The sequence below is a fragment of the Globicephala melas genome, chromosome 9 (genome assembly GCF_963455315.2).
Source record: "Globicephala melas chromosome 9, mGloMel1.2, whole genome shotgun sequence".
NCBI classification, from domain to species: Eukaryota; Metazoa; Chordata; class Mammalia; order Artiodactyla; family Delphinidae; genus Globicephala; species Globicephala melas.
Genome location: NC_083322.1, coordinates 14,418,067 through 14,436,279, shown reverse-complemented (window position 1 = coordinate 14,436,279; position 18,213 = coordinate 14,418,067). Strand labels below are relative to the sequence as shown.

The 18,213-nt window shown below is 42.5% G+C and overlaps 1 protein-coding gene across 1 annotated transcript in view; it reads right to left on the bottom strand.

Annotated features, from left to right (window-relative positions):
- ZC3HAV1 (zinc finger CCCH-type containing, antiviral 1) overlaps window positions 1–18,213 on the bottom strand; it is a 67,037-nt gene that overhangs the window by 23,079 nt on the left and 25,745 nt on the right. The window contains exons 3-7 of the mRNA XM_030853950.3: window positions 16,371–16,623; window positions 7,350–8,114; window positions 6,446–6,544; window positions 3,918–4,041; window positions 1,919–2,093 (exon numbers count right to left, since the gene is read on the bottom strand). Coding sequence (XP_030709810.2) covers window positions 1,919–2,093; window positions 3,918–4,041; window positions 6,446–6,544; window positions 7,350–8,114; window positions 16,371–16,623 — 1,416 coding nt within the window. The remainder of the gene's footprint in view (window positions 1–1,918; window positions 2,094–3,917; window positions 4,042–6,445; window positions 6,545–7,349; window positions 8,115–16,370; window positions 16,624–18,213) is intronic.

The window sequence follows — 18,213 nt, the reverse complement described above, 5'->3', positions numbered from 1 at the left end:
ATGAGACAGTAAGAGTTTATTCACATCCTCAAAGAACACATTCCATTTCTTACAACAGACAAGTGCCACAGATTCAATGACTATAACGTTTTTTGTGTTCGTAGGTAGAAAGTTACATTCTAGAACTGTGCATTTAACACAGACTGAATATCCCAGGGAGAACTTCATATTAAAGAAGTTTTATCAGGAAGTTTCTTGATGTTTTACTAGGGGACATGAGTGACAGGACCTGTGTAAATTTAAATATGATCTTTTACCCCTTAAAGTTCCTTTTGGTCTCTGGGATCATGATGTCACTAGAATACAAATATTTTCTAACCCTTCTGCCCTATCTTACTGAAAATTGCAAGTATTTGACGTAAGAACCATTGAGACCTATAGTTTACTATTTTAATTTCATTTCGTTTCGTTTTATTTAATTATTTTATTTAATAACCAAGGCTAAAGAATTTGAGTTTATAATTTCTATTTCCACAGGCACCTCACGGAATCACCTTTATGGAACTGCACTTTGACACCATCCTCGGCTTAAATATAAGAAGAGTCCGTACGAAGCTAAATATCACAGGAGTTTTCACGCCGAGGTGCTTGACAGGTCACCGCAGGAGGGGAAAGCAAAGAGCCCTGAGCCCCGTCCTCTTTGCACAGGGCACCTCTGCTTCACCCTAGTTCGCTCATTTAGGTTCTGTGAAAGATTGTTTGATAGCATGTATCTGCCGCTAAGACCACTGGGAAACCGCCATGTACTGCACGGATGGTGGGACCAAGGTTGAGGACCTCACTCACCACAGCACACAAGGTCCCCTCTGTGTGGCCCCGTAGGAGACCCTTTTCTCAGGCCTCACTAACAGAGAAAAAGCCGTGCTTCTCCTGAGTAACTGGAATGGTCTTTTCATGGAGGCACAGGGGACCATATAACATAGTGTTTCTTTGCTTGCTTTGACAGCTAGGGAGCGCAGAGCCATATGTGTAGCCCGTCCACTTCTAACCCTAGAGAATCCGACGCTGGCATTTCCTCGTCCCTACTTTGGCTTCATTTCCATCTCTTGCTTTTCTTTTCTCTTTCTCATCACTCTGATTTCATTGCCTACTTAAGCTCACTCCCTCCCTCTCTCTCTCTCTCTCTAATCCTATGAACCAAAGGAAAGAAAGGATACTAGACAGAAGCTCTGCTTATCTAAACTTCTCTCCCGAGAGGCATGGACATATATGCACTACCAAACGTAAAATAGCTAGCTAGTGGGAAGCAGCCGCATAGCACAGGGAGATCAGCTCGGTGCCTTGTGACCACCTAGAGGGGTGGGATAGGGAGGGTGGGAGGGAGACGTAAGAGGGAGGAGATATGGGGATGTATGTATATGTATAACTGATTCACTGTTATAAAGCAGAAACTAACACACCACTGTAAAGTAATTCTACTCCAATAAAGATATTTTAAAAAATTAAATTAAATTAAATTAAAAAAAATAAACTTCTCTCCCTTTACTATGTCCCTGTGCGGGTAAGTCTAGAATCTCCTAGTCCATCTGAATCCAGACTCTGACTGCATCCTAGTAACCATCTGTATCAGTCTTCTGATTTCTCAGTCCTGCCTCCTCTTCTGGCTGAAAGCAGTAGTCTCTGTACATTTATGTACTAGTACATAGAAAGCTAGCTCAAGGTTCCAGCCCAGGCCCCGATAGCAAGGAAAGAAGGATATTGGCTGGCTCATGGATCAAGGAGTTCCTTAAAAATAATTATAATTTTTTATGATGCAATCGGAGTCCATGCTTGCTGAGCATCATGTAAAAAAGCACCACTTCCTCTACCATGTCCATGCTCCACGGGTAACCACGTGGGTGTCAGACACTGTACTACTAGTTTCTTCTAAAGTTGGCAAGTTTATACAAGAGCGTCCACCAGGAGGAGTGGTACCCACCTTCTCTCCATATTGAACCCATTTGTCATATCCATTTCTCCAGTACCAAATCCATTTTGTGGTGAAGAGAGAACCGGCCGGCATCGTGACAGATGAAGGCGTGGAGAGACGTCGGATGGGTTTATAATCACAAGTCATCTTCTTGAAACTGATTTTATAATTTCCAATAGAAATGCTGAGAGGGAAAAGTTTAGTGTTAACAAAATGCTTCACTGAAACAAAATGCTTCTGTTTTCTACACTCTGGTCTTCCCTAATAAGAGGATAGAATTAAACCTTGAGAGCTGAAAGGGATGTTTGAATTTCCCTTATACAGCTTTCGGTCTTACACATAAAAGAAAAAACTGAACTACAGAGAGGTAATGTAACCTGCCTGCCCCACATATTCAACGGTGTCACAGAATGTGTTCTTCCCTCAAAAAATATCCCCCATAGACAACTGTGCCCACACAAAACAATGGATTGGCTCAATGTTTGTTAGAAAGTCAGTTAGAAACTCACAGTAAGTCAGTTTTTTTCAATTATTATTCAAATAGTTATCAAAGTGTGGTCCAAGACCTTTTCGGGAGCCAGCAAGGTCACAGTTATTTTCATAATGATATTAAGACATCACCTGTCTTTTTCACCTTCCTACCCTCACAGGTGCACAATGGAGTTTTCCAGAGGCTACGTGATGTTTGATTTCATAATAAAGAGATTTGCAAAAATATATAACAATTTCAGTCTTCTCAGTGAATTTGGTTTTGTTTTGTTTTGGAAAAGTTATTTTTATAGTTTTACTTATATACAGTTATATATGCATATAACTATATATAAGTTGGATATATAATTATCAAAAAATGTTATGTTAACATGAATGAGTTTATTATTGTTATTTTTAATGTATCAGTAAATATTTAATTTTTCTCAGTTGTGATTTTTAATATGGTAAATATAAATAGCTATAATCCACATAAACAGAAGTTCTTTGGGATCCTCAATACATTTTAAGACTCTATAGGGCTCCTGAGACCAAAAAGTTTAAGAGTTACTGCTCTATGAAACACCTCCTAGATCAGTGATGTTCAACCAGGAGCGATTTTGTGACCCAGGGAACATTTAACAATGTCGAAAAACGTTTTTGTTTATCACAACTGGCATGCAGTGGGTGGAAGCCAGGAATGATGCTAAACTGCCCTCCCCCCCCCGAACAAATGATTATCTGGTCCCAAAAGTCAATAGTGCTAAGGTTGAAAAACACTGCTTCAGATATACCTGGGGGGAGAAATACACCTAGAAGCAAAGCAGCTGACGCCACCCTCTAGTGGCAAAAGGTTGCAACACAGAATCTCCACCAAAAATTCACTAAATTTGCAGACGACGACACATCCATATTTTTCCCCCCAAAGAATGTCCTTGTAAAACAGGATGCAGCTTATAAATATGGTCATGGGTGGTATCACCCATATCAGCCCTAATAGAAGCAGAAATATAAGGTAGCCTCTTAGAAACCTCCAGGGTAGAGGAAATAGCGAACACGGAGGAAGGTATAAAATGCTGAAGTATACAACAAAATCCTGCCCTAGAACGATGTGAAATGACTCAAATCATTTTCTCAAACTATGAAATTAAGTCAAAGCTCTTCTGAGCTCATCATTTAGTACTTGTAATAGTCCTACGATGAGCTGATAGGAATACAAACCGACCGACGCATTGTGTTGTTCTGCGGGACACACTGACAAATATTAACTAAACACATATTTGTGTCCCTGTTTCTTTCACCTGAGTTAGCAAATACTCCCAGAGTCCCTTGTAATAGCCAGGCTCTGAGTGACTTCAAAACTGCCCCACTTATGTATTTTTCTTCATTAACTCAGCAGGCATTTGCCATTTTTATCTCAAGAGTTAACCTGAATGGGATTCTGAAGGAAAACTGCTTTTTCTTCTTCCCATAAGCATAGCACTGGGCTTTCTTCTGATGATATTGTGCATCTCACAAGCCAGACCGGCCACCAACTTACTTGCAGACTTGGGGGTCACAAAAGGCCTTCTCTATATCCTCCATGAACGGGAGGTCCATCCAGGTGTTTTCAAGTAACATCTGCCACCGGTAGGGCAGGTGGAAGTGAACTTTGTTGCACCTCTCTAAAAAGACAGAAAAGAAGTCTCAGCGATTCGGCCAAGTTCACTGCTGACTCTCCCCATCCTTTCATGGCCCACCTTTCCCATCCTGCCCTGCAGGCACATTTCCCAGCTACACCTGTGCTCATGCTGGCCCCTACCTGCATTGCCCCAAACTCCAGGTTCCATTATTACCCATGGAGACTCATCAGAAAACAAAATTCTCTGCTCCCCCAAAAGCCATGTTACCCACATGGAAATCTGAGATCATTATAAATTTACAGTTACCCTTTCTGCACCCCACACGTGGATTTACTGAGACAAACTGCTCTCCAGCATAGGCAACTGCTTTTGTGTTTCCTTGAAGCCCTGACCTAAAATTCATCTCTCCCAGAAGAATTCCCTCACTAATCTCGTGCTCTTCTGAACTGACTTGTGTTTTGTATTCATTCCCTCAGCCAGTGCTCGGGACTCAGTTTGTCCTTTATTTACGTATTTACTCATTTTACACAGTTTTCTAATTTGTGCATGTTTTGTTTGTTTGTTTTTCGCAGCACCGCGCAGCTTGTGGGATCTCAGTTCCCCGACCAGGGATGGAACCCGGGCCCCCGGCAGTGAGAGTGCGGAGTCCTAACCACTGCCAGGGAGCCAGGGAGCTCCCAAATTTGTGGCTGTTTTGATGCCCCATCTTAACAACAAACTCATTGAAAAAAGGCCTGCATCATTGTTTAGCTTACTTCTCCCTTGCTTCACTGGCAGAGGGCTGGGCATGAAAAAGATGACCATTCAATGAATGCTTGCTGAAGAATGAATTAATGTTAGAAGTCCATAATACAGGAGTACAGAAAACAGTTCTATTTTTCACAATTTGCATTATGTTTCAACCGTTTTGAAATGTCTAAAAGATGTGTTACTACTTTAGAATAAAAAGAGGCAGGCTTAGACATCACAAGGAAATCCAGAGTGGCACTGCCTGGGATTTGGCTGACTCAAAAAGTATAACCTTCCTCACACCCATTAGAACGGCTGCTATAAACAAACAAACAAACAAATTAACAAGTGTTGGCAAGGATGTGGAGAAACTGCAACCCTCGTGCATTGCTGGTGAAAATATAAAATGCTACAGCCGCTATGGAAAACTGTGTGGCAGTTCCTCAAAAACTTAAACATACATTTACCATATAATCCAGCAATTCCACTCGTGGGTATATACCCAAAAGAACTGAAAGCAAATCTCAAACAGTTACTTGTACACCTGTGTTCATAGCAGCATTATACACAACAGCCAAAGGGAGAAGCAACTCAAGCGCCCATCAATGGATGAATGGATAAACAAAATGTGATAGAATACAATGGAATCGTATTCAGCCTTAAAAAGGAAGGAAATTCTCCCAACGGCTACAACGTGGATAAACCTTGAGGACACTGTACTAAGTGAAATAAGCCAGTGTCTGAAAAAGACAAATACTGTGTGAGTTCATTCATACGAGGGTCGTAGAGAAGTCATACTTATAGACAGAAACCAAAATGGCGGCTGCCAGGGGCTTCCCTGCCAGAAGTGGGAAAGGAGGAGTTGTTGTTTAATGGGTACAGAGTCTCAGTTTTACAAGATAAAAAGAATTCTGGAGGTTGGTTGTGCAACAATACGAATGTAATGAACCCTACTGAGCTGTACACTTAAAAATATTTAAGATGGTAAAATCTGTTATGTGTATTTTACCATAATTAAAAAGAAAATATTTTAAAGTTAAAGATTTTTGATTTAGGGAACGCAGGGCAGACTCTCCTCTTCAGACACAAGGTGAATGCGTCTAAGACCACTAGGTAATCAAGCAAATGAATCAGACATGATGCCTAGGCCTGGGGTGGAGGCATGAAAGGGAAAGAGCGGTGTAAGAGTGAGAGGGCAGCTCTGTGTCCCAAGCAGCCCTGTGGGAAACATTTCTGCAGGAATCCTGGTGGGAGGCAACAGTGTGGACAGGGGTGGCTCATTGACTGCAACGACACACAAGATGTCGGTCGTGTAGAGCACGGGTCCCTCAGTACACACGTTGAGGGGCGACTAGAGCCCACGGCCCAGAAGAGAGGCAATGCCTAAATCACGACAGGACACAAACTTTGAAAATGTGTCTGCTAGGATACTTTTGTTTGCTTTTTGTGTGCAAAAAGATGGGTCCCTGAGTAAGCGTAACAGATCACCTAAAACTGAATTGTAAAAGGAGAACGTATATATCATGCAGTGGTGAAGTGGGTGGTTTGTGCATCTGCGAAATGGGTTAACAACAGAACCTAGGGTTGGTGTGAAGTTTAAAGAAGATGAATGTAAGATTCTTAGCACTGCACCGGACACACAGTACACAGTAAATGTTAGCCATATTACTATTAATAAAGTTTCTGCTTCTAGAAAGTCCTTAAGTAAGTTACTCACTAAGTTGACAACCCTTATACAGATGGTCAAGACAAATTTCGTTTGAGCCATGTTCATCCCTCGTAGAACATTCGGTACTCGCAACGTCAGATACGGAATCTACAAAACAAAAGAGGATGCATGTGTGCTGACCCTAATATTTAAACCGAAAATCAAGATATCTGGTCTTACAGTGGGGAAGAATATCTGAAATGGGGGCCACGTTCAAGAAAATGCTTATGATTCATGTACTGCTGCTAATGAGAGCCTAGACATGAAAGCAAACATGAACATCTGGGGCACCTGAGAGTTATGTTTATTTCTTAAACCATAGTTGAACTATTCCTGTTCTGAATAAATGTAGCACTTATTCTATACAGTTCTAGGGTTGGTCCTTCCATCTTCATATGTCAATCTCCTCATCAGAAGTGCTCCTTAACCAAAACCCCTTTGCCCTTTAATACTGTTAAGGGACATGCAAAGAGAAACCACTAGCCCTAGCTGCTGTGCTGCAGACGTGAGACATGGGGCCCCTCTCTGTCCCTCAGTGACTCACACAGAGCCCAGCCCGAGCCCTTGTTGTAATCTCGCTGGCAGGGGGAACAGACATTTGAGCAGAGTTCCGACCATGGGTCCCTTAGGCTGCAGCTCTGTTGCTTAAGGAAGGTGTAAAATGAGGGACCCTGGGCAGAGTGAGTGCCGCTCTGTGTCGGGGCAGTGGTCTCCCCATGTGTGGGCAGAACCTGGCTTGTCAGCCTCTGACTTTCAGAGCGTAACACGTCTTTCTCCCCACTGACTGCCGACGTGAAGCCCAAACGAGTGGCATCAGTTTTACCTACATCGGTAGTTTCATCTATCACTTTACTAGAGCCATTTGGGGGCACTGTGGACAGACTAGCCCAGAATGTCTCCTCTGTGTGTTTACCATTAACAAAGCCCGTGGCCCCATCGTCGGCAGCCGTCATTTGGCCAGCGGGCTGCACATGGCTGCGAGTCACTCCGGTGTCCTGACCCCTAGGTAAAGATTTTTCTCTCTGCCAACTGGCTGTGGTTTTATGATTTAACAATCTCACGGAAGTGGCATCTGTAGCCATGTCATCGACGTTATTATTAAAAAGCGGGAAATGCTGGCTGTCTTGATTCCCACGTCTGCCCTCCGTGTTCACGCAGTCCGAGGAAAGGATGGCCGTGCTCTTTCTGGTGGTGACGGTTTCAGGTATCTGTGGAGAACCAAGAGGCGAGAAGGAGACAGCCTGACTGGAAGAAAACAAACTCTCTCTACCAGTGTCTCGGTCATTCTGCCAGGATGCGGGGCCCTTCCACTTGGGAGCTGATGTCGAATCAAAAGTGACGTAAGTATTGCTGTGATTCCCATAGAAAAGATCCTCTGGACTGCCATTCTCTGCAAACCTCTGGCTTGCTCCCCCTTGACCGGTTCCTCCAAGATTGGACGCCGCAGACGAGCCTGAGGAAGGCGGAGGGCACTTCTGACTTCCCAAGTGCGTGAACTTGTGGGCAAGATCCTTGACAGGCCCATCATCCGGGGGAGACCCGCGGCCGGTGGGATCTGGACTGGGGGGGCAGGACCTCTGGGCAGAAGCTGCAGCAGATGGAAGAGAGTCCCCGCTGGCCCGGTCTCTGCTCTTGCTTCTGCCTCTGTGTGCCGCGTCTCTGCGATGTGAAGGAGGAGCTGGGAAAGAAAAAGCAAACAACGGAGGTTGGTGTTAACGTGACTAACTTCCCTGCCCTGTTCCGCCTCAGCTTCTCCAGGTTTGCTATCGAAGTTCTATCAAATTACTTTTGTGTGAAAATCTCGAGAAGGTGCTTATGACAATGCAGGAATCTGTCACCCTGCCAGCCCTGCAGAAAACACCACCTATGACCTAGGATAAAGGTCGAACTGACACTGGCTCTGCTTGGCTTCTCTCGTGGGACTTAGATGTAGCCCCCAAATGCCCACACTCTTAGATGGGGCTGTCCACAATTCTCTAGTTCAAGTCACTCACCGCTAGGGTAAATGGAGAGACAGACGAGTACAAATCAGGGAGGAGTTCCCCAAAATCATTTAGAGTTTGCCCATATTGTGATACAGGTGTACCTAAGTTATGGATTCATGACACATAAAACAACAACAACAAAAGAAACTACAACAGAGGTCTGATTTCACTGAAGCTTGAGAATTTTCCAGAGTCGTTCGTCCAGCCCCCCAAATGCCCAAGCTTAAATGAGTAATATCTAAAAAAGAAAAATTGGCCTCTCTCTAGAAACGTGGTAAGTCACACCCCCGGGAAGCAGACAGGAGGGAGGGGGGTGAGCATGTGTGTTCGTGAGTACGTACAAAGTGCGGTGTGCATGCGTGTGATGTTTATAAGTGGGGTGTGCTGTGCTGGGTGTGTGTGCATGCATGAAGTGTGTGCATGTGTGTGTGTGTGTGTGATAGGCACGTGTGGTATACATGTGACGGGTGTATGTGTGTGTATGGTTGCACGCATGGTGTGTGACGTGTGTCGGTTGGTGAGATATGCATGTATGGTGTATGTGGCATGTGCAAGTGAAGTCTGTCTGTGTGGTGTGATTGCATGTGTTTGTGTGGCACGTGTGAAGTGTGTCCTGTGCATGTGTTACACATGTTGTGCGTGCATGAAGTTTGTGTATGTGTGGGGTATGTATGTATGCAAGTGGTTGTTTTTGTGTGCATGTGGCTGGAGGCTGTGTGTGTGTGTGTGTGTGTGTGTGTGTGTGTGTGTGTGGCGTGTGAGTTGTGCTATTGTGTGTGGGAAAGAGGAGGAAGAGAGATCCTTTCTCTTCCAAACCCAGGGGGCAGCAGGAATATAGTAAAAGCAAGCATCCTCCTCCCATCAACTAAATAGATTAACTAGAAGTGACAACAAAGAAAACTCCCTCTCGCATACAACAAATTTATATTGAGAAGCTACACCAAACCCCATCCTTCCAGATATTCCCCTGTCGAGAGGGCATTGTCGTGCAGGAGAGAAAACATGAGATGTGGAATCAGAACACGCGAGCTCTGCTCCTCTCGAGTCCTCTGAGACCCTGAAAACATTACTTTTCTTGATTCATAGTATTACCCTTCACTCTTCTAAAAATGATTTAAGGCTGCTCGCAATAGAACTCACTTAAGGGACTTCCCTGGTGGTGCAGTGGTTAAGAATCCACCTGCCAGAGCTCCCGAATATGACTGCCCCCAGTGCCCATGCCCCAGCGTGAGCACAGCTGCCCCAGCTCTCCAGGAGACTCTCCTAGACCAGCAGCTGTGTGGATGAAAGGCTCTTGGTGCTGCAGCCAGGAGTCAGTGCTGTGCCTCTGAGGTGGGAGAGCCAACTTCAGGACACTGGTCCACAAGAGACCTCCCAGCTCCACGTAATATCAAATGGCGAAAATCTCCCAGGGATCTCCATCTCAAAACCAACACCCAGCTTCACTCAACGACCAGCAAGCTACAGTGCTGGACATCCTATGCCAAACAACTAGCAAGACAGGAACACAGCCCCGCCCATTAGCAGAGAGGCTGCCTAAAATCACAATAAGTCCACAGACACCCCAAAACACACCACCAGATGTGGACCTGCCCACCAGAAAGTCAAGATGCAACCTCATCCACCAGAACACAGGCACTAGTCCCCTCCACCAGGAAGCCTACACAACCCACTAAACCAACTTTAGCCACTGGGGACAGACACCAAAAACAACAGGAACTACGAACCTGCAGCCTGCAAAAAGGAGACCACAAACACAGTAAGATAAGCAAAATGAGAAGACAGAAAAACACACAGCAGATGAAGGAGCAAGATAAAAACCCACCAGACCTAACAAATGAAGAGGAAATAGGCAGTCTACCTGAAAATGAATTCAGAATAATAGTAAAGATGATCCAAAATCTTGGAAATAGAATAGAAAAAATGCAAGAAACACTTAACAAGGACCTAGAAGAACTAAAGATGAAACAAGCAACGATGAACAACACAATGAATGAAATTAAAAATACTCTAGAAGGGATCAATAGCAGAATAACTGAGGCAGAAGAACGGATAAGTGACCTGGAATATAAAATAGTGGAAATAACTACTGCAGAGCAGAATAAAGAAAAAAGAATGAAAAGAACTGAGGACAGTCTCAGAGACCTCTGGGACAACATTAAATGCACCAACATTCGAATTATAGGGGTTCCAGAAGAAGAAGAGAAAAAGAAAGGGACTGAGAAAATATTTGAAGAGATTAGAGTTGAAAACTTCCCTAATATGGGAAAGGAAATAGTTAATCAGGTGCAGGAAGCACAGAGAGTCCCATATAGGATAAATCCAAGGAGAAACATGCCAAGACACATATTAATCAAACTGTCAGAAATTAAATACAAAGAAAACATATTAAAAGCAGCAAGGGAAAAACAACAAATAACACACAAGGGAATCCCCATAAGGTTAACAGCTGATCTTTGAGCAGAAACTCTGCAAGCCAGAAGGGACTGGCAGGACATATTTAAAGTGATGAAGGAGAAAAACCTACAACCAAGATTACTCTACCCAGCAAGGATCTCATTCAGATTTGATGGAGAAATTAAAACTTTACACACAAGCAAAAGCTGAGAGAGTTCAACACCACCAAACCAGCTTTACAACAAATGCTAAAGGACCTTCTCTAGGCAAGAAACACAAGAGAAGGAAAAGACCTACAAAAACAAACCCAAAACAATTAAGAAAATGGGAATAGGAACATACATATCGATAATTACCTTAAATGTAAATGGATTAAATGCTCCCACCAAAAGACACAGACTGGCTGAATGGATACAAAAACAAGACCCATATATATGCTGTCTACAAGAGACACACTTCAGACCTAGGGACACATACAGACTGAAAGTGAGGGGATGGAAAAAGATATTCCACGCAAATGGAAACCAAAAGAAAGCTGGAGTAGCAATTCTCATATCAGACAAAATAGACTTTAAAATAAAGACTATCACAAGAGACAAAGAAGGACACTACATAATGATCAAGGGTTCGATCCAAGAAGAAGATATAACAATTGTAAATATTTATGCACCCAACATAGGAGCACCTCAATACATAATGCAAATACTAACAGCCATAAAAGAGGAAATTGACAGTAATACATTCATAGTAGGGGACTTTAACACCCCACTTTCACCAACGGACAGATCATCCAAAACGAAAATAAATAAGAAAACACAAGCTTTAAATGATACATTAAACAAGATGGACTTAATTGATAGTTATAGGACATTCAATCCAAAAACAACAGAATACACATTTTTCTCAAGTGCTCATGGAACATTCTCAAGGATAGATCATATCTTGGGTCACAAATCAAGCCTTGGTAAATTTAAGAAAATTGAAATTGTATCAAGTATCTTTTCCGACCACAATGCTATGAGACTAGGTATCAATTACAGGAAAAGATCTGTAAAAAATACAAACACATGGAGGCTAAACAATACACTACTTAATAACGAAGTAATCACTGAAGAAATCCAAGAAGAAATTAAAAAATACCTAGAAACAAATGACAATGGAGACACGATGACCCAAAAACCTATGGGATGCAGCAAAAGCAGTTCTAAGAGGGAAGTTTATAGCAATACAATCCTATCTTAAGAAACAGGAAACATCTCTAATAAACAACCTAACCTTGCACCTAAAGCAATCAGAGAAAGAACAAAAAAACCCCAAAGTTAGTAGAAGGAAAGACATTATAAAAATCAGATTAGAAATAAATGAAAAAGAAATGAAGGAAACGATAGCAAAGATCAATAAAACTAAAAGCTGGTTCTTTGAGAAGATAAACAAAATTGATAAACCATTAGCCAGACTCATCAAGAAAAGAAGGGAGAAGACTGAAATCAATAGAATTAAAAATGAAAAAGGAGAAGTAACAACTGACACTGCAGAAATACAAAAGATCATGAGCGATTACTACAAGCAACTCTGTGCCAATAAAATGGACAACCTGGAAGAAATGGACAAATACTTAGAAATGCACAACCTGCCAAGACTGAATCAGGAAGAAATAGAAAATATGAACAGACCAATCACAAGCACTGAAATTGAAACTGTGATTAAAAATCTTCCAACAAACAAAAGCCCAGGACCAGATGGCTTCACAGGCGAATTCTATCAAACATTTAGAGAAGAGCTAACACCTATCCTGCTCAAACTCTTCCAAAATATAGCAGAGGGAGGAACACTCCCAAACTCATTCTACGAGGCCACCATCACCCTGATACCAAAACCAGACAAGGATGTCACGAAGAAAGAAAACTACAGGCCAATATCACTGATGAACACAGATGCAAAAATCCTCAACAAAATACTAGCAAGCAGAATCCAACAGCACATTAAGAGGATCATACACCATGATCAGGTGGGGTTTATTCCAGGAATGCAAGGATTCTTCAATATACACAAGTCAATCACTGGGATACACCATATTAACAAATCGAAGGAGAAAAACCATATGGTCATCTTAATAGATGCAGAAAAAGCTTTCGACAAAATTCAACACCCATTTATGATAAAAACCCTCCAGAAAGTAGGCATAGAGGGAACTTTCCTCAACATAATAAAGGCCATATATGACAAACCCAAAGCCAACATTGTCCTCAATGGTGAAAAACTGAAAGCATTTCCACTAAGATCAGGAACAAGACAAGGTTGCCCACTCTCACAACTCTTATTCAACATAGTTTTGGAAGTCTTAGCCACAGCAATCAGAGAAGAAAAGGAAATAAAAGGAATCCAAATCGGAAAAGAAGAAGTAAAGCTGTCACTGTTTGCAGATGTCATGATATACTATACATAGAGAATCCTAAAGATGCTACCAGAAAACTACTAGAGCTAATCAATGAATTTGGTAAAGTAGCAGGATACAAAATTAATGCACAGAAATCTCTGGCATTCCAATACACTAATGATGAAAAAGCTGAAAGTGAAATCAAGAAAACACTCCCATTTACCACTGCAATAAAAAGAATAAAATATCTAGGAATAAGCCTACCTAAGGAGACAAAAGACCTGTATGCAGAAAACTATAAGACACTGATGAAAGAAATTAAAGATGATACAAATAGATGGAGAGATATACCATGTTCTTGGATAGGAAGAATCAACATTGTGAAAATGACTCTACTACCCAAAGCAATCTACAGATTCAATGCAATCCCTATCAAACTACCACTGGCATTTTTCACAGAACTAGAACAAAAAATTTCACAATTTGTATGGAAACACAAAAGACCCCGAATAGCCAAAGCAATCTTGAGAATGAAAAACGGAGCTGGAGGAATCAGGCTCCCTGACTTCAGACTATACTACAAAGCTACAGTAATCAAGACAGTACGATACTGGTACAAAAACAGAAATATAGATCAACGGAACAGGATAGAAAGCCCAGAGATAAACCCACGCACACATGGTCACCTTATCTTTGATAAGGAGGCAGGAATGTACAGTGGAGAAAGGACAGCCTCTTCAATAAGTAGTGCTGGGAAAACTGGACAGGTACATGTAAAAGTATGAGATTAGAACACTCCCTAACACCATACACAAAAATAAGCTAAAAATGGATTAAAGACCTAAATGTAAGGGCAGAAACTATCAAACTCTTAGAGGAAAACGTAGGCAGAACACTCTATGACATAAATCACAGCAAGATCCTTTTTGACCCACCTCCTAGAGAAATGGAAATAAAAAAATAAATAAACAAACGGGACCTAATGAAACTTCAAAGCTTTTGCACAGCAAAGGAAACCATAAACAAGACGAAAAGACAACCCTCAGAATGGGAGAAAATATTTGCAAATGAAGCAACTGACAAAGGATTAATCTACAAAATTTACAAGCAGCTCATGCAGCTCAATAACAAAAAAACAAACAACCCAATCCAAAAATGGGCAGAAGACCTAAATAGACATTTCTCCAAAGAAGATACACAGAGTGCCAACAAACACATGAAAGCATGCTCAACATCATTAATCATTAGAGAAATGCAAATCAAAACTACAATGAGATATCATCTCACACCAGTCAGAATGGCCATCATCAAAAAATCTAGAAACAATAAATGCTGGAGAGGGTGTGGAGCAAAGGGAACACTCTTGCACTGCTGGTGGGAATGTGAATGGTACAGCCACTATGGAGAACAGTATGGAGGTTCCTTAAAAAACTACAAATAGAACTACCATATGACCCAGCATTCCCACTACTGGGCATATACCCTGAGAAAACCATAATTCAAAAAGAGTCATGTACCAAAATATTCATTGCAGCTCTATTTACAATAACCAGGAGATGGAAACAACCTAAGTGCCCATCATCAGATGAATGGATAAAGAAGATGTGGCACATATATACAATGGAATATTAGCCATAAAAGGAAACGAAATTGAGTTATTTGTAGTGAGGTGGATGGACCTAGAGTCTGTCATACAGAGTGAAGTAAGTCAGAAAGAGAAAGACAAATACCGTATGCTAACACATATATATGTAATACAAGAAAAAAAAATGTCATGAAGAACCTAGGGGTAAGACAGGAATAAAGACACAGACCTACTAGAGAATGGACTTGAGGGTATGGAGAGCGGGAAGGGTAAGCTGTGACAAAGTGAGAGAGAGACATGGACGTATATACACTACCAAAGGTAAAATAGATAGCTAGTGGGAAGCAGCCGCATGGCACAGGGAGATCAGCTCGGTGCTTTGTGACCACCTAGAGGGGTGGGATAGGGAGGGTGGGAGGGAGGGAGATGAAAGAAGGAAGACATATGGGAACATATGTATATGTATAACTGATTCACTTTGTTATAAAGCAGAAACTAACACACCATTGCAAAGCAATTATACTCCAATAAAGATGTAAAAAAAAAAAGAAAAAAAAAGAATCCACCTGCCGAAGCAGGGGACACGGGTTCGAGCCCTGGTCCACGAGGATCCCACATGCCGTGGAGCAAGTAAGCCCGTGTGCCACCACTACTGAGCCTGCACTATAGAGCCCATGAGCCACAACTACTGAGCCCACGTGCCTAGAGCCCGTGCTCTGCAACAAGAGAAGCCATCGCAATGAGGAGCCCGCACACTGCAACGAAGAGTAGACCCCCTCGCCGCAACTAGAGAAAGCCCACGCGCAGCAGTAAAGACCCAACGCAGCCAAATAAATAATTTTAAAAAATAGTCACTTAAAATTTCCAAGCCTCAGTTTCCTTATCCATTAAGTGAGGCCAATAATACACCTGCCTTGCTTCACAGTTTTGCTGTGAGGAACAGTGATGAGATATTTTAGGTGAAAGTCCCTTGTAAATGATAAAGCATTTCTCAAATATTAAAAGATTCTCTCACAGAATCTTAGTTATATATTCTACTTGCTTCATAAAATTCATCTCCTCTATATCCACTTAATAAAGATATTAAAAAATGCAAGTGTTAATTCCATTAAACAACATCAAAATGCTTAAGAAATTGTACTGATCATTTCACTGATCATAATAGGATGGCTATTATCCAGAAAAAACAGAAAGTAACAAGTGCTGGTGAGGAGGGGGAGAAATTGAGACCCTAGTGCTTTGCTGATGGGAATGTAAAATGGTGCAGCCACTGTGGAAAACGGTATGGCAGTTCCTCAAATATTTAACACTGAATTACCATGTGATCCAGCAATTCTACTTCAGGGTATATACTCAAAAAACTGAGGGCTTCCCTGGTGGCGCAGTGGTTGGGAGTCCGCCTGCCGATGCAGGGGACACGGGTTCGTGCCCCGGTCCGGGAAGATCCCACATGCCGCGGAGCGGCTGGCCCGTGAGCCATGGCCGCTGAGCCTGCGCGTCTGGAGCCTGTGCTCCGCAACGGGAGAGGCCACAACAGTGAGAGGTCCGCGTACCGCTAAAAAAAAAAAAAAAAAAGTAGACTGCATTTACCTCTCCACCCAGAGGGTTTCTTCTGGCGGTGCCTGCTGTTGCAGATGTCCTGGATGTTCTGGACCACACGTGAGCTCAGCCCGTGCTCCCTCATGATGGCCAGCACCTTTCTGTCCATCAGGTTATGGGACCGGAAGCAGTTGGCATAACCACAGTTCCCTCGGGTAAAGTGTTCACAAACGTGGAGCCTTTCACACGGTGGCTGCTGGTTACAAATCTGTCTTCCACTCTCTCCCTTATAATTTTTGCATATCTACAGAAGGAAGAAACAATAGTCAGAGATAAAACGTGTTTCTCTATGTGCCACACGTCAAGGAAAGTGTATATAAAAATTTCGGCTGTAATGACCTATATGGGAACAGAATCTAAAAAAGAGCGGATAGGGGCTTCCTTGGTGGCGCAGTGGTTGAGAGTCCACCTGCCGATGCAGGAGACATGGGTTCGTGCCCCAGTCTGGGAGGATCCCACATGCCGCGGAACGGCTGGGCCCGTGGGCCATGGTCGCTGGGCCTGCGCGTCCGGAGCCTGTGCTCTGCGACGGGAGAGGCCGCAGCAGTGAGAGGCCCGCATACCGCAAAAAGATAAAAATAAAATAAAATAAAATAAAATAAAAAAGAGTGGATATATGTATATGTATAACTGATTCATTTTGCTGTACAGCAGAAACTAACACAACAGTGTAAATCAACTATACTCCGATAAAAAAATAAATAAATAAATAATAAAAACGCAGCTTTTCTTACTTCCTGATAAGAAAAAAAAAGCAGAAGCAAGCAGAGATATATCAAAGGAAAAAAATGCACGTGTATTCCACAATCTTTGATGAGTTCTTTTCAATCGATGACTTATTTGCAGCAGAAGAGGCCTACAAACTAACTGAAGGAAACTTGAATTTGATTAACCTCCTTTGGAAGAATCAACATAAGACGGCTAGCTACAGATAGAACCAAACAGGACCCAAAGGGAGCCCTACATTATAAAGGAACCCCGAAGAGGAAGGCCTGTCTTTGGATATCAATTCATTGTTCTATTAAAAGGACATGTGGAGGGACTTCCCTGGCGGTCCAGTGTTTAAGACTCCACGCGGTTCGGTCCCTGGTTGGGGAACTAAGATCCCGCATGCCGTGCAGTGCAGCCAACAAAAAGGACATGTGGGGACTTCCCTGGTGGCACAGTGGTTAAGACTCCATGCTCCCAATGCAGGGGCCCCAGGTTCAATCCCTGGTCAGGGAACTAGATCCCGCACCATGCCACAAGTAAGAGTTAGCATGCCACAAGTAGGGAGCCAGTGTGCCGCAACTAAGGAGCCTGTGAGCCGCAACTGAGGATCCCACATGCTGCAACTAAGGAGCCTGCCTGCTGCAACTAAGATCCAGTGCAACCCAACTAATTAATTAGTTAATTAATTTTTCAAAAGAGGACATGTGGGTCTTACCTACAACTGCTGGAAGTCTAGAATCTAGTCTCAGCTAGGCAGAATGTCAGTTTCTCAAAAGATCAACTGAAGCAGATAATTTGTATATTCCTATGTAAATAGGTATACCTACATATCTAGCTCTACAGAGATGTAGTTCTTACTGAAAGGAGAGCAGAAGAAACACTGTCACTGAGGCCAGACCAGGTGATGCAGGACTAGAAGATGCTGGTTGAAGTCTGGAGCCCTGGAAGCAGCTACATCTGAATTACTTACTTGCTCCCAGCCTCTCTTTCCTTTGCTGTAAAGAAGGAAAATATTTGCTCTCCTCACCTAACCAAGTTGTTGAGCAGATTAAATAATAAAATATGTAAATGTGTGGTGCAAAATATGAAATGTGATGCAAATGTTTGAATCATTACATGAAGA